Source organism: Odocoileus virginianus, chromosome 33 (assembly GCF_023699985.2).
Source record: "Odocoileus virginianus isolate 20LAN1187 ecotype Illinois chromosome 33, Ovbor_1.2, whole genome shotgun sequence".
Lineage (NCBI taxonomy): Eukaryota > Metazoa > Chordata > Mammalia > Artiodactyla > Cervidae > Odocoileus > Odocoileus virginianus.
In genome coordinates, this window is record NC_069706.1 from 13,969,311 (window position 1) to 13,981,817 (window position 12,507).

General features: G+C 44.7%; 1 protein-coding gene across 4 annotated transcripts in view; it reads right to left on the reverse strand.

Annotated features, from left to right (window-relative positions):
* Window positions 1-12,507, reverse strand: part of ABCC6 (ATP binding cassette subfamily C member 6) — an 81,617-nt gene that overhangs the window by 29,714 nt on the left and 39,396 nt on the right. For all 4 annotated transcript variants that reach the window (XM_070460908.1, XM_070460910.1, XM_070460907.1 and 1 more), the window contains 3 exons: window positions 10,680-10,755; window positions 8,178-8,298; window positions 6,493-6,700 (listed from right to left, as the gene is read on the reverse strand). In XM_070460908.1, the coding sequence (XP_070317009.1) occupies window positions 6,493-6,700; window positions 8,178-8,298; window positions 10,680-10,755 (405 nt within the window). The remainder of the gene's footprint in view (window positions 1-6,492; window positions 6,701-8,177; window positions 8,299-10,679; window positions 10,756-12,507) is intronic.

Sequence of the window (12,507 nt, forward strand, 5' to 3'; positions counted from 1 at the left end):
TAGAGAAGAGCTAACACCTATCTTACTCAAACTCTTCCAGAAAATTGCAGAAGAAGGTAAACTTCCAAACTCATTCTATGAGGCCACCATCACCCTAATTCCAAAACCAGACAAAGATGCCACAAAAAAAGAAAACTACAGGCCAATATCACTGATGAACATAGATGCAAAAATCCTTAACAAAATTCTAGCAAACAGAATCCAACAACATATTACAAAAATCATACACCTTGACCAAGTGGGCTTTATCCCAGGAATGCAAGGATTCTTTAATATCTGCAAATCAATCAATGTAATACACCACATTAACAAATTGAAAGATAAAAACCATATGATTATCTCAATAGATGCAGAAAAAGCCTTTGACAAAATTCAACATCTATTTATGATTAAAACTCTCCAGAAAGCAGGAATAGAAGGAACATACCTCAACATAATAAAAGCTATATATGACAAACCCACAGCAAGCATCACCCTCAATGGTGAAAAATTGAAAGCATTTCCCCTGAAATCAGGAACAAGACAAGGGTGCCCACTCTCACCACTACTATTCAACATAGTTTTGGAAGTGTTGGCCACAGCAATCAGGGCAGAAAAAGAAGTAAAAGGAATCCAGATAGGAAAAGAAGTGAAACTCTCTCTGTTTGCAGATGACATGATCCTCTACATAGAAAACCCTAAAGACTCTACCAGAAAATTACTAGAGCTAATCAACAAATACAGTAAAGTTGCAGGATATAAAATTAACACACAGAAATCTCTTGCATTCCTATACACTAACAATGAGAAAACAGAAAGAGAAATTAAGGAAATGATACCATTCACCATTGCAACAAAAAGAATAAAATACTTAGGAGTCTATCTACCTAAAGAAACAAAAGACCTATACATAGAAAACTATAAAACACTGATGAAAGAAATCAAAGAGGACACAAACAGATGGAGATATATACCGTGTTCATGGATTGGAAGAATCAATATTGTCAAAATGGCTATACTACCCAAAGCAATCTATAGATTCAATGCAATCCCTATCAAACTACCAATGGTATTTTTCACAGAACTAGAACAAATAATTTCACAATTTGTATGGAAATACAAAAAACCTCGAATAGCCAAAGTAACCTTGAGAAAGAAGAATGGAACTGGAGGAATCAATCTGCCTGACTTCAGACTATACTACAAAGCCACAGTCATCAAGACAGTATGGTACTGGCACAAAGACAGAAATATAGATCAATGGAACAGAATAGAAAGCCCAGAGATAAATCCACGAACCTATGGTCACCTTTGACAAAGGAGGCAAAGATATACAATGGAAAAAAGACAACCTCTTTAACAAGTGGTGCTGGGAAAACTGGTCAACCACCTGTAAAAGAATGAAACTAGACCACTTTCTAACACCATACATAAAAATAAACTCAAAATGGATTAAAGATCTAAATGTAAGACCAGAAACTATAAAACTCCTAGAGGAGAACATAGGTAAAACACTCTCCGACATAAATCACAGCAGGATCCTCTATGACCCACATCCCAGAATTTTAGAAACAAAAGCAAAAATAAACAAATAGGACCTAATAAAACTTAAAAGCTTTTGCACAACAAAGGAAACTATAAGCAAGGTGAAAAACAGCTCTCAGATTGGGAGAAAATAATAGCAAACGAAGCAACAGACAAAGGATTAATCTCAAAAATATACAAGCAACTCCTCCAGCTCAACTCCAGAAAAATAAATGACCCAATCAAAAAATGGGCCAAAGAACTAAACAGACATTTCTCCAAGGAAGACATACAGATGGCAAAAAAACACATGAAAAGATGCTCAACATCACTCATTATCAGAGAAATGCAAATCAAAACCACAATGAGGTACCATTACACGCCAGTCAGGATGGCTGCTATCCAAAAGTCTACAAGCAATAAATGCTGGAGAGGGTGTGGAGAAAAGGGAACCCTCTTACACTGTTGGTGGGAATGCAAATTAGTACAGCCACTATGGAAAACAGTGTGGAGATTTCTTAAAAAGCTGGAAATAGAACTGCCATATGACCCAGCAATACCACTTCTGGGCATACACACTGAGGAAACCAGATCTGAAAGAGACACGTGCACCCCAATGTTCATCGCAGCACTGTTTATAATAGGCAGGACATGGAAGAAACCCAGATGCCCATCAGCAGACGAATGGATGAGGAAGCTGTGGTACATATACACCATGGAATATTACTCAGCCATTAAAAAGAATTCATTTGAATCAGTTCTAATGAGATGGATGAAACTGGAGCCCATTATACAGAGCGAAGTAAGCCAGAAAGATAAAGACCATTACAGTATACTGACACATATATATGGAATTTAGAAAGATGGTAACGATAACCCTATATTCGAAACAGAAAAAGAGACCCAGATGTATAGAACAGACTTGTGGACTCTGTGGGAGAAGGCGAGGGTGGGATGTTTCAAGAGAACAGCATCAAAACATGTATATTATCTAGGGTGAAACAGATCACCAGCCCAGGTTGGATGCATGAGACAAGTGCTCGGGCCTGGTGCACTGGGAAGACCCAGAGGGATTGGGTGGAGAGGGAGGTGGGAGGGGGGACCGGGATGGGGAATACATGTAAATCCATGGCTAATTCATTTCAATGTATGACAAAAACCACTGCAATGTTGTAAAGTAATTAGCCTCCAACTAATAAAAATAAATGGAAAAAAAATAAATAAAAAATAAAAAATGCCTTTGTGAACTAAAAAAAAAAGAATACAATTAGTAATACACATTACCAGTTTAAATTACAGAGAGAATAAGCCAATATTTATAGTCATTATTAAGTCAAATATTTCCTTCCACTCTAAAAAGTGCTAAACACAAATTTTTTTAAGATTTTTGAAAATTTTATAGAAAAAATAATATTTTCTTGCTGATTTTAAAACTGATTTGGTCCTAATTATTCTAATGCCTATTGGCTACCTGTATTTCTTCTTTTGTGAATGAACCTACTCATCTATGTCTTTTTATGTACTGCACTTTCTTTTCTTATTTATTTGTAAACCATATCTATTAAGGGCACTCTGTCTATTATATGATGTACATATTTTTGCCAGTTTAATGTTTGCCTTTATTTTGTGTTTTTTTCTAGACATTCAAAAGCTATTAATTTTTATTTTTGCTTAATTAAATAATTCACACTTTTCTTTATAATTTCTTTGCTTTTATGCTTTGTAAGAATTTCACTAAATAAAGGAAAGAAAAATAGTTTAAAAAAACAGAACAAAAAAACAAATATTTAAGGAGAAATTGTGTTAATCTCTACAATCTTTTTCAGATTCTCTATAATTTCTTTCAGAGGATTGAAGCAGTGGGAATACTTCCTAACTTATTCTATGAGGTCAGCATTCCCTGAAGCCAAAATCAGACAATCATTACAAGAAAACTGCATGGACCAACGTCTCTAAAGAACGAACATGTAAAAATCCTCAACAAAGTAAATTAAATCCAACAAGATATGAAATGAATTATACATCATGACGAAGTGGAATTTATCCCAGATTTACAGAGCTGCTTCAACATTTGAAAAATCAATTAATGTAATCTACTACAGAAAAGACTAAAGAAGAAAAATCACATGATCATATCAATAGATGCAGAAAAAGATTATGAAATCCAGCACTTGTTCATGACAAAACAAACAAAAACAACCCCCTCAAACAACAAAAACCTCTCTCAGTAACATATAACTACATTAAACTAAAAAGCTTTTGCACAGTGAAGTAAATTATCAACAAAATGAAAAATTAACCTACTGAATGGGAGAAGATATTTGCAAATGATGTTTCTGATAAGGAGTTCATATCCGAAATATACTAAGAACTCATACAACTCAATGTCAAAAAACCAAACAACCCAATTAAAAAATGCACAGAGAATCTGAATGGACATTTTTTCAAATACTACATACAGATGGTCAGTGGGTGCTTGAAAAGATGCTCATCAGTCATCAGGGAAATGTAAATCAAACCACAATGAGATATCATCTCACACCTGTCAGAATGGCTATTCTCAAAAAGACAACAAAACAAGTGTTGGTGAGGATGTGGAGAAAAGAGAACCCTTGTGCACCAGTGAGGGGAATGTAAATTGGTGTGGCCACTATGGAGAACTGCATGGGGACTCCTCAAAAAATTAAAAATAGGACTTCCATACAATCCAGCAAGTCCACTTCTAGATATTTATTCCCCTAAAATGAAAACACTAATTTGAGAAGATACAGGCACCACTATGCTCATTGCAGTATTATTTACAAAAACCAAGATATGGAAGAAACATAAGTGCCCACTGATAGATGAATGGATATACGAGATGTAGTAAATATACAATAGAATATTACTCAGCCAAAAAGAAAACTCTTGCCATTTGGGACAACATGGATGGACCTAGAAGGTATTATGCTAAATGAAATGACAAAGACAAATACTGTGTAATTTCACTTATATGTGGAATCTAAAGAACAAAACAAATAAACAAACATAAGTAAACAGAGTCACACAAACAGAGAGAAAAACAGGGGGTTGCTATAGGGGAGGGGAGGGGAAGGGAGGGAGGAAAGAAATAGGTCAGAGAGGTTAAAAGGGACAAATTTGCCTTTACAATATAAATGGCTCAAGAGGTATGAAATATATAGTGTGAGGTAATATTATCAATAATTATATAATATCTTTTTATAGTGACAGATCATAACTAAGACTTCTCATGGTCATCATTTTGAAATGCCGACAAATATCAAATTACTATGTTATGTAACAGGAAACTGGCATGAGACCAATAGTCAACAAGTACCATAAGGGAAAGTTGAAAACTTGGAAGAGGAACTAACACAGTGTTGTGTGTATTATACTTCAAAAACAAAGAAACTCATATCAGACTTCTGGTCACCAGAGGTGAGGTATGTGGGGAGGGAGAACTAGATAAACGTGGTCAAAAGGTGCAAACTTCTAGCTATTAGGTAAGTAAATACCAGGGATGTAATGTACAACATGATAAATATAATTAATGCTGAAAGTGAAAGTGTTAGTCAATCATGTCCAACTCTTTGTAACCCCATGGACTGCAGCCTGCCAGGCTCCTCTGTCCATGGAATTCTCCAGGCAAGCATACGGGAGCGGGTTGCCATTCGCCTCTCCAGGGGATCTTCCCGACCCAGGGATCAAACCTGCATTGCAGGCATATTCTTCACCGTCTGGGCCACTTGGAAGCCCTAATTAACACTGATGTATGTTATATATGAAAGCTAAGAGAGCAAATCCTAAGAGTTCTCATCACTAGGAAAAATTTTTTTTAATATTTGTTTAATTTTGTATCTATATGAGATGACAGATGTTCACTAAACTTATTGTAATCAGTTCATGATATAAGTCAAATCACAGTGCTGCGTGTCAACTACATCAATAAATGTGGAAGAAAAATATGGTATAGAACTCAGGGGAAAAAAAAAGACTGTGTGGAATTGGTGAAAGCACAATCAGATCAATGAAACAGAGGATGAACAGGTAGAACACAGATAATTTTAGGGCAGTTGAAACTATTCCGTATGACGCTCTGATGGTGGAGATATGTCATCATACATTTGTCCAAGCCTATGGGATGTACAACACTCAGAGTGAACCCTGATGAAAACTGTGGACTCCGGGGGACTTCCCTCCTGGTCCAATCACTAAGACTCTGCACTCCCAAGGCAGGTGGCCCTGGTTGGATCCCTGGACTGGGAACTAGATCCCACATGCCACAACTAAAGATCCTGCATGCTGAAACGAAGATCAAAGATCCCATGTGCCTCAACTGAGGCAAAGCACAGCCCCCACCCGCCCCCCCCCCACCAAAAATAAGAAGAAGACTGTTTAAGAAAAACAACTGTGGACTTTGGGTAACTAGGATATAGGTTCATTATTTGTGACAAAGTCACCACTGGGGGGGATGTTGATAACGACCTAGGCTATATACATGCGGAGGTGGGGGTATATTTCTATACCTTCTGCTCAATTTTGCTGTGAACCCAAAAAATAAAGCTATTTAAAAAAAATAGAAGTTGGGGGGGATGATGATGGGGAAGTGGTCCAGGACCTGCCTCCCCTGGGGGTTGGGAGGGGGGCAGCAACAGCCACGTGGGCCTGCTGGAAGCCACCAACAGCCAGACTTTGGAGTGGTCCTCTGCTTGGCAGAGGGGCAGAGTCCAGCTGACCTGCTGCTCCACCTAAGTGCTCAGCTGCCCCCAAACCTAGGGGCCAACATTCTGCCTTTGCTGATGAGGCTGGGAGAGACTCTGAGGGTTCTGTCAAAGTAGGGTCTTCCCCAGCCCCAGCTTAAGGATGCAGGTCTGTGTTTGCCCCCAGGACCGTTGCCCAGATGTTCAGGAAAGAGAGGGTGAGCCCGGGTGTGTAGGTGAGGCAGCCCCGAGGAACTCTTGGGTGCCGCTGGAGGATGGAGAGGGGTACCTTGGAGACAGCCCAGGAGCCCGAAGACCCAGCCCCGCAGGGCCGCGTGAGTCTGCCGCCCGTCCACGGTGGGGTCGTCTGCCCATAGGCTCAGCCAGTAGCCACGGCAGAAGGAGGCCACTTGCTGGCAGAGGAAGAGGAAAAGGGCGTAGAGGCAGAGCGGGGTGCCCACCGCCCGTAGGTAGGTCAGGTACATGGCAGCCTTCACCTGTAGCACACACAGGAGAGATGGGGGCAGAGCGATGCCCCAGGGGGAGACAGGAAAGGCCAGGCGGGGCTCCCAAAACACGCCAACAGGCAGACAGAAGCACCGTGCGGTACCTCCCACCCGGAGCATCACCTCCCCCCGAGGCCTGCCCAGTCTCAGGACCCCTTCCTCTACGGCTCCCAGATGGCCAGTGGGAGCCTTAACGGGGACAGGCGATAGCACTTTCTAGGTTGGGAGTGGTTATTTGAACACCTACTATGGACAGGCATGTGTCTCCATCCTCATCATATTTCCCACCTGACTGAGACACAGAGTGGTTAAATCATTTATTTAAAGTCTAGTTCCCACAAGTACGAAATTCTGCATGCAGCTGCACCCAGAATGAACTTGTTCAATCATCCACCTGACCCCACATTGCTGTTGCTGCCCTATCCTTGACTTTCTCTTTCTCTTGGAAGAAATTCCAAACCTCGGAACACCCTCTGACCTCACCCGCCCACTATGCACTATCTGCTGGTCTCATGGGATCCTTCTCTCTGGCTCCTTCTCACTTCAAGGCCTTGACCCCTGCTGTTCCCTCTGCCCTCAATGCTCTTCTCTGCCCTTTTCATGGCTGCTTCCTTCACCTCCTTCAGGGATGTCAAATGTCACTCCTCAGAGCATCCTATCCAAGCAGGCCCCCGACTCTTGGTTGGTCCCTATCTCATCACTTTCTTGATTTTCTTTACAGCATCTATCATTACCTGATATCACCTTTCTTATTAGCCTAATTGTTTCCTAACCCCACCACCACTGGCCTGCAATCTCCACCAAGGCAGAAAAGGCATCTGGCACACAGTGGGGGTTCTGAAAATGTTTGCTGGGTGATGAGTAGGTGGATGATTGAGTGGACAAAGGGGTGAGTAAACAGATAGATGGGTGGGTGGATGAGTAAAAGAGTGGGTCTGTAAGAGGCTGGGTGGATAGACGGATGGCAGGATGGATGGATGGGTGGATGACTGGGTGAGTGAAGAGTTGGATGGTTGGGTGAGATGGATAGAAGCCTGAGTAGATGGGTGGGTGAGTGGCTGGAAAGGAAAATGGATGGATGAATGAATAAATAGGTAGGGGGTGGATGGATAGACAAAGCAGCATAGGAAAGAAGAAATACCATAAACTTCAGATTCAGACTCTCCTAAGTCTGAGCCCCAAGTGGTCACTTGCTAGCTGTGAGAACACAGACAAATCTCTAAACTCCTAAGGACTCAGTTTCTTCACCCCTAAAATGGAGCTATCATCATCTCAGTTTACGGTGGTTGTGAGCATTAAGAAGTATGAGGTGTCTGGAATCTTACTTGGCACATAGTAGGTGTTCAATAAAGGTGAGTCGTCCCCCCGAACCTCTTCCCGCACCCAGTGCTGTGTATGTGGGGAGGTCCCGAGCCCTGGGGGGCAGCAGTAGCAGTGGATGTGGGGTTGGGAAGCAGCAGATGGTTACCCTGCCATATTGCATGCGGTCCTCTCCTTTCGGCTGTCCTGGCCCCTCAGGTTCATCCAGGGGAAGCCCTGTCTGGGCCTCTGAAGCAGCACTGTCCTTCTCAGGGACCAACTTCATGAATCTGTCATTTAGAGCAAATGAGGACAAATCTGTGCCTCTCTTCATGGGGCGTATGGTAGCCACTGAGTCACTCGCTCACTCATTCATTCATTCAACTAACACTGTGAGCACCAATTAGGTGCCATGTTCCTGTTCTCCCTCTGCAGTGCCAGCTAGATGCCACCTATCACCCCAGAGTTGACCAAGCCTGTTCTTCCAATGCCATCTCACTGAGGGAGATCCTTGGTTTTTATTTTGGTCTAAGCATTGCTGCAATCATTTTGCACCTGCTGTTTACTCTCAGATTTGTCAGTCCAGGTTTTCAGGAAGTCTGCTGAACACTTCTGGATTGTTCCTATTAACTGTGGCTGAGTAGGCTGATGACCTTAAATATGAATTGCCATTTAGTGTGAAACCATGGGCAGTTGACTAATCTCTCCGTGCCTCCGTTTCCTCAGTTGTCAAATGGGGATAATCTATGTCTGCCTATCTATCAATCATCTATCAACCAATCATCTACCCATCAGTCTATTTATTCATCTATCAATTTATCTATCTTTGTGATATTGTGATTTATGTTAAGAAATATATATTTGGTCTTTGACACCATCCCTGGCACACAGCTCCTAAAACCCTTGTAAATTCCTAAGTGAGAAGAGCCTTGAGAACATCTCTGTTCTACTGAGATGACTCTGGGTGGGTTCCTGGATGGGGGCTGGTCACCAGAAAAGCTAAGCCATGATTAGAAGCTTGGGATTTTCAGCCCCACCCCAATTCTCCAGGGAGGGAAGAGGGGCAGGAAATGGAGTTAATGATGGATCATGCCCACATCGGGAAGCCTTGATGAAATCCCAATTATATGGGATTTGGGGAGCTTCCAGATTAGTGCACACACCCAGAGGTTGATACACGAGGCTCCACGCAGACAGAAGCTCTTGCATGCGGGACCCTCCCAGACCTCACCATGTGTGTCTCTTTATCTGGCTGTTCTGTCTCCTTGATCACATCCTTCAATGAACTGAATGCTGTGGGCTACTTGAGCAAATTAATCAAACTCAAGGAGGGTGTGATGCAAACCCCCAATTCATCCCCAAATAGGACAGAAGTTGTGCAAACCCTGGAGACCTACTACTTGTGACTGGCATCTGAAGTGGGGGGAGCAGGCTTGAGGGACGGAGCCCTTCACTTGTGGGATCTGACATTCTCTCCATGTGGTCAGCCTCAGAACTGAGTTCAATTGCAGGACATCCTGTTGGTGTTGGAGAATTGCTTGCTGTGAGGGTCTGCGGGGGGTAGGGGAGCACCCGTCTGGTGTCAGAGTGAATGATGTGGTTGTGTGAAAGCCTCTCTGGTGGCACAGTGGTAAAGAGCCTGCCTGCCAATGCAGGAGACATGAGTTTGAACCCCGGGTTGGGAAGACCTCCTGGAGAAGGAAATGGCAACCCACTTCAGTATGCTTGCCTGGATAATCCCATGGACAGAGGAGCCTGGCGGGCTAGGGTCACAAAAGAGTTGGACACAATTTAGCAACGAAAAGACAACAACAATGGAGAGAAAGGGGGATGATTAGCAAGTTTTTCCAATACAATATTCATCTACCTACATCTATGTATCTGTTTCTCTGTCTTACTACCTATCTACCTACTTACCTCTCTACCTATTATATCTATCTACCTAGCATCCATCTACACATCTATCTGCTCTTACTTAGGATACTGTACATTGTGGGCCTGCCCAGCGAATGGCCAGGAGTGCTCTGGGTGACTGGCTGTGATGGGAGGAAACGGTCCCAGCTTCAGGGACTGAGGCCCCCCCACTTCCCCCTGTGGTCCCCCAACAATTGGCACCCAGTGGTCTATTGTTCTGTTTTGCAAGGTCACTTCCCATAAGAATGGAGCGCACAGGTGCCCCATCCCCTTGCCGCAGATGGCACCTCAGTGAGTCCATCAGTGAGTGGCTAGAGGGAGCTGGAGAAAGGGGGACACCAGGCCTCCCCCTGGTGACCCCCCCAGCACCAAGTGACGCTGATGCCCCTCAAAGCATAAGCTACAGGGCCTGGCACGGACATTAACAAGCCTGGCCTGACTCCTTCCTTGCATCAGCCCTGCCCCACTGCAGCCACGAAACAACTCTGACAAACTCCATGGCCTTCATCACACCTGAGGGCAGATAGGTCATTCTGTGAAAGGGACACGTGGGCACTTAGTCATTTTGGCTAACTGATGGGCCGGTGGTCTCTGGTGAGTCATCCTGCACTGGGCCCCATGATGGGTCTTCAGCAGGTGTTCAATTCAGAATGGTTGGGGCTGCCCCACCCTCCTGAAATGTAGGCGGTCACACAGCGCCTCGGCTTCAGCCTCAGCTCTCGGGCCCTGCTGGTGCTCAGCACCTCAGCGAACTCACCTCTCTGATCCGCCCTCAGGCATCCCACCTGTGGCAGAGCCTCTGGGGTCCTTGGTACCGGCCGGGGGTTCTGCTTCTGCAAGGTCAAGGGAGCCGCGTCACTCGATGGAGCTCGGTACCTCGGGGTCTGGATGCTGGCTCTGACACCCATTGGCTGTGTGGCCTTCACTAGCTGAGCATCCGCGTCCTCTCACCTGGCTCCTTCCCTCTCACTCCGTCCTCCCTGGGTTCTTCCCGGAACCTCATTCATTCACTCACTTATTCACTTGGCAAAAATATCCAAGCATCTGCTGCGAACTTGGGGCTGGGAAACAGCAATAATCACTGCACCAAGTCCAACCGCTTGAGTCCCCCCAATGCCCTTGCACAAGGAGTTCACTGTTTCTGGAATGTTCTTTTCCAAGTAGCTCTCACCCAGCCTCAGATGTCCTCTCCCCAAGGAAGGACCCTCCTGCCCACCATCCCCTAGGCTGGGAGGGTCCTATCTTCAAGCCCCAGGTGGGTGACACAGTGAATCAACACTTAGGGACTTTACCAGGGCAAGCCACTGCTTAGCAGAGGAGGCGGAGCCTGGGATGGGGGAAAACAGGCTGTGAGCCCCAACTCTGTCTCGGAGGGGCAGCAAACAGCATATAGATGGAGGTTCAAACCCTGGCACTGCCACTTACGAATCAGGTCAACTTGGACCAGTCCTTGAACTTCCAGGCTTCAGTTCTCATCTAAAAAATGGAGGTTTCCCCGTGTCATACATCAAACTCCCACTGGCTATTTTACAAATGGTAATGTATGTGTTTCAAGCTGATGCTCTGTGACAACCTGGAGGGATGGAGTGGGGAGGGAGGTGGGCAGGGAGTGGGGGGTTCAGGAGGGAGGGAGGGGACACAGGTATGCTGATGGCCAATTCATGTGGCTGTATGGCCAAGGTCATCACAATATTGTAAATATCCTCCGGTTAAAATAAATAAATTTTTTTAATGAAGGTAAGTACAGTCAATCCTAAAGGAGATCAGTCCTAGGTGTTCATTGCAAGGACTGATGCTGAAGCTGAAACTCCAATACTTTGGCCACCTGATTCGAAGAGCTGACTCATTTGAAAAGATCCTGATGCTGGGAAAGATTGAGGGTGGGAGGAGAAGGGGATGATAGAGGATGAGATGGCTGGATGGCATCACCAACTCAATGGACATGGGTTTGGGTGGACTCTGGGAGTTGGTGATGGACAGGGAGGCCTGGCATGCTGCGGTTCATGGGGTCGCAAAGAGTCGGACACGACTGAGCGACTAAACTGAAGTACAGTACTGAGCTCACAGGTGCTAAGTGGTTAATGAAGGTGACCCTGGCAGCTCTTTATCATCACTGTCGCTGAATGTGGATAGCTGACTTTCCTACCAGAACACTGTCAATTTTTCCAGTAAGGATTGTGTTCTCTGGGTAGGTAGAACCCCTAGCTGGCACGCCCAGGGCCTCTGGCCTCAAAGCACCAGTGTCCTCCTTGCTCAGTCCCTGTAGCAGTTCCAAGCACAGACTCGGGCCGAACATACCCAAGCTCTAATCTTGAGACCTCGGGCAAATTATTTAACTCTCTTTTGGCTGAGTTGCTCCTCTGAAAAGTGGTTGCGATAATTGCACAACGGGATGGACTCACAGAACACTCTCGTGAGCACGTTGTGGGCCCCTTCCTGCTCTGACCTGGACCCCACTGCCAAGCCCTGGCAGCCCCGTCCCCTTCCTCCTTGGCCACCATGAGGCCGTGGGGGCTCTGGATGTGCTTGGGGCCTGGGGTGGTGGGCCCTGTCCAAGGGCAGGCGGCAGTGGGTGCCCAGAGTCT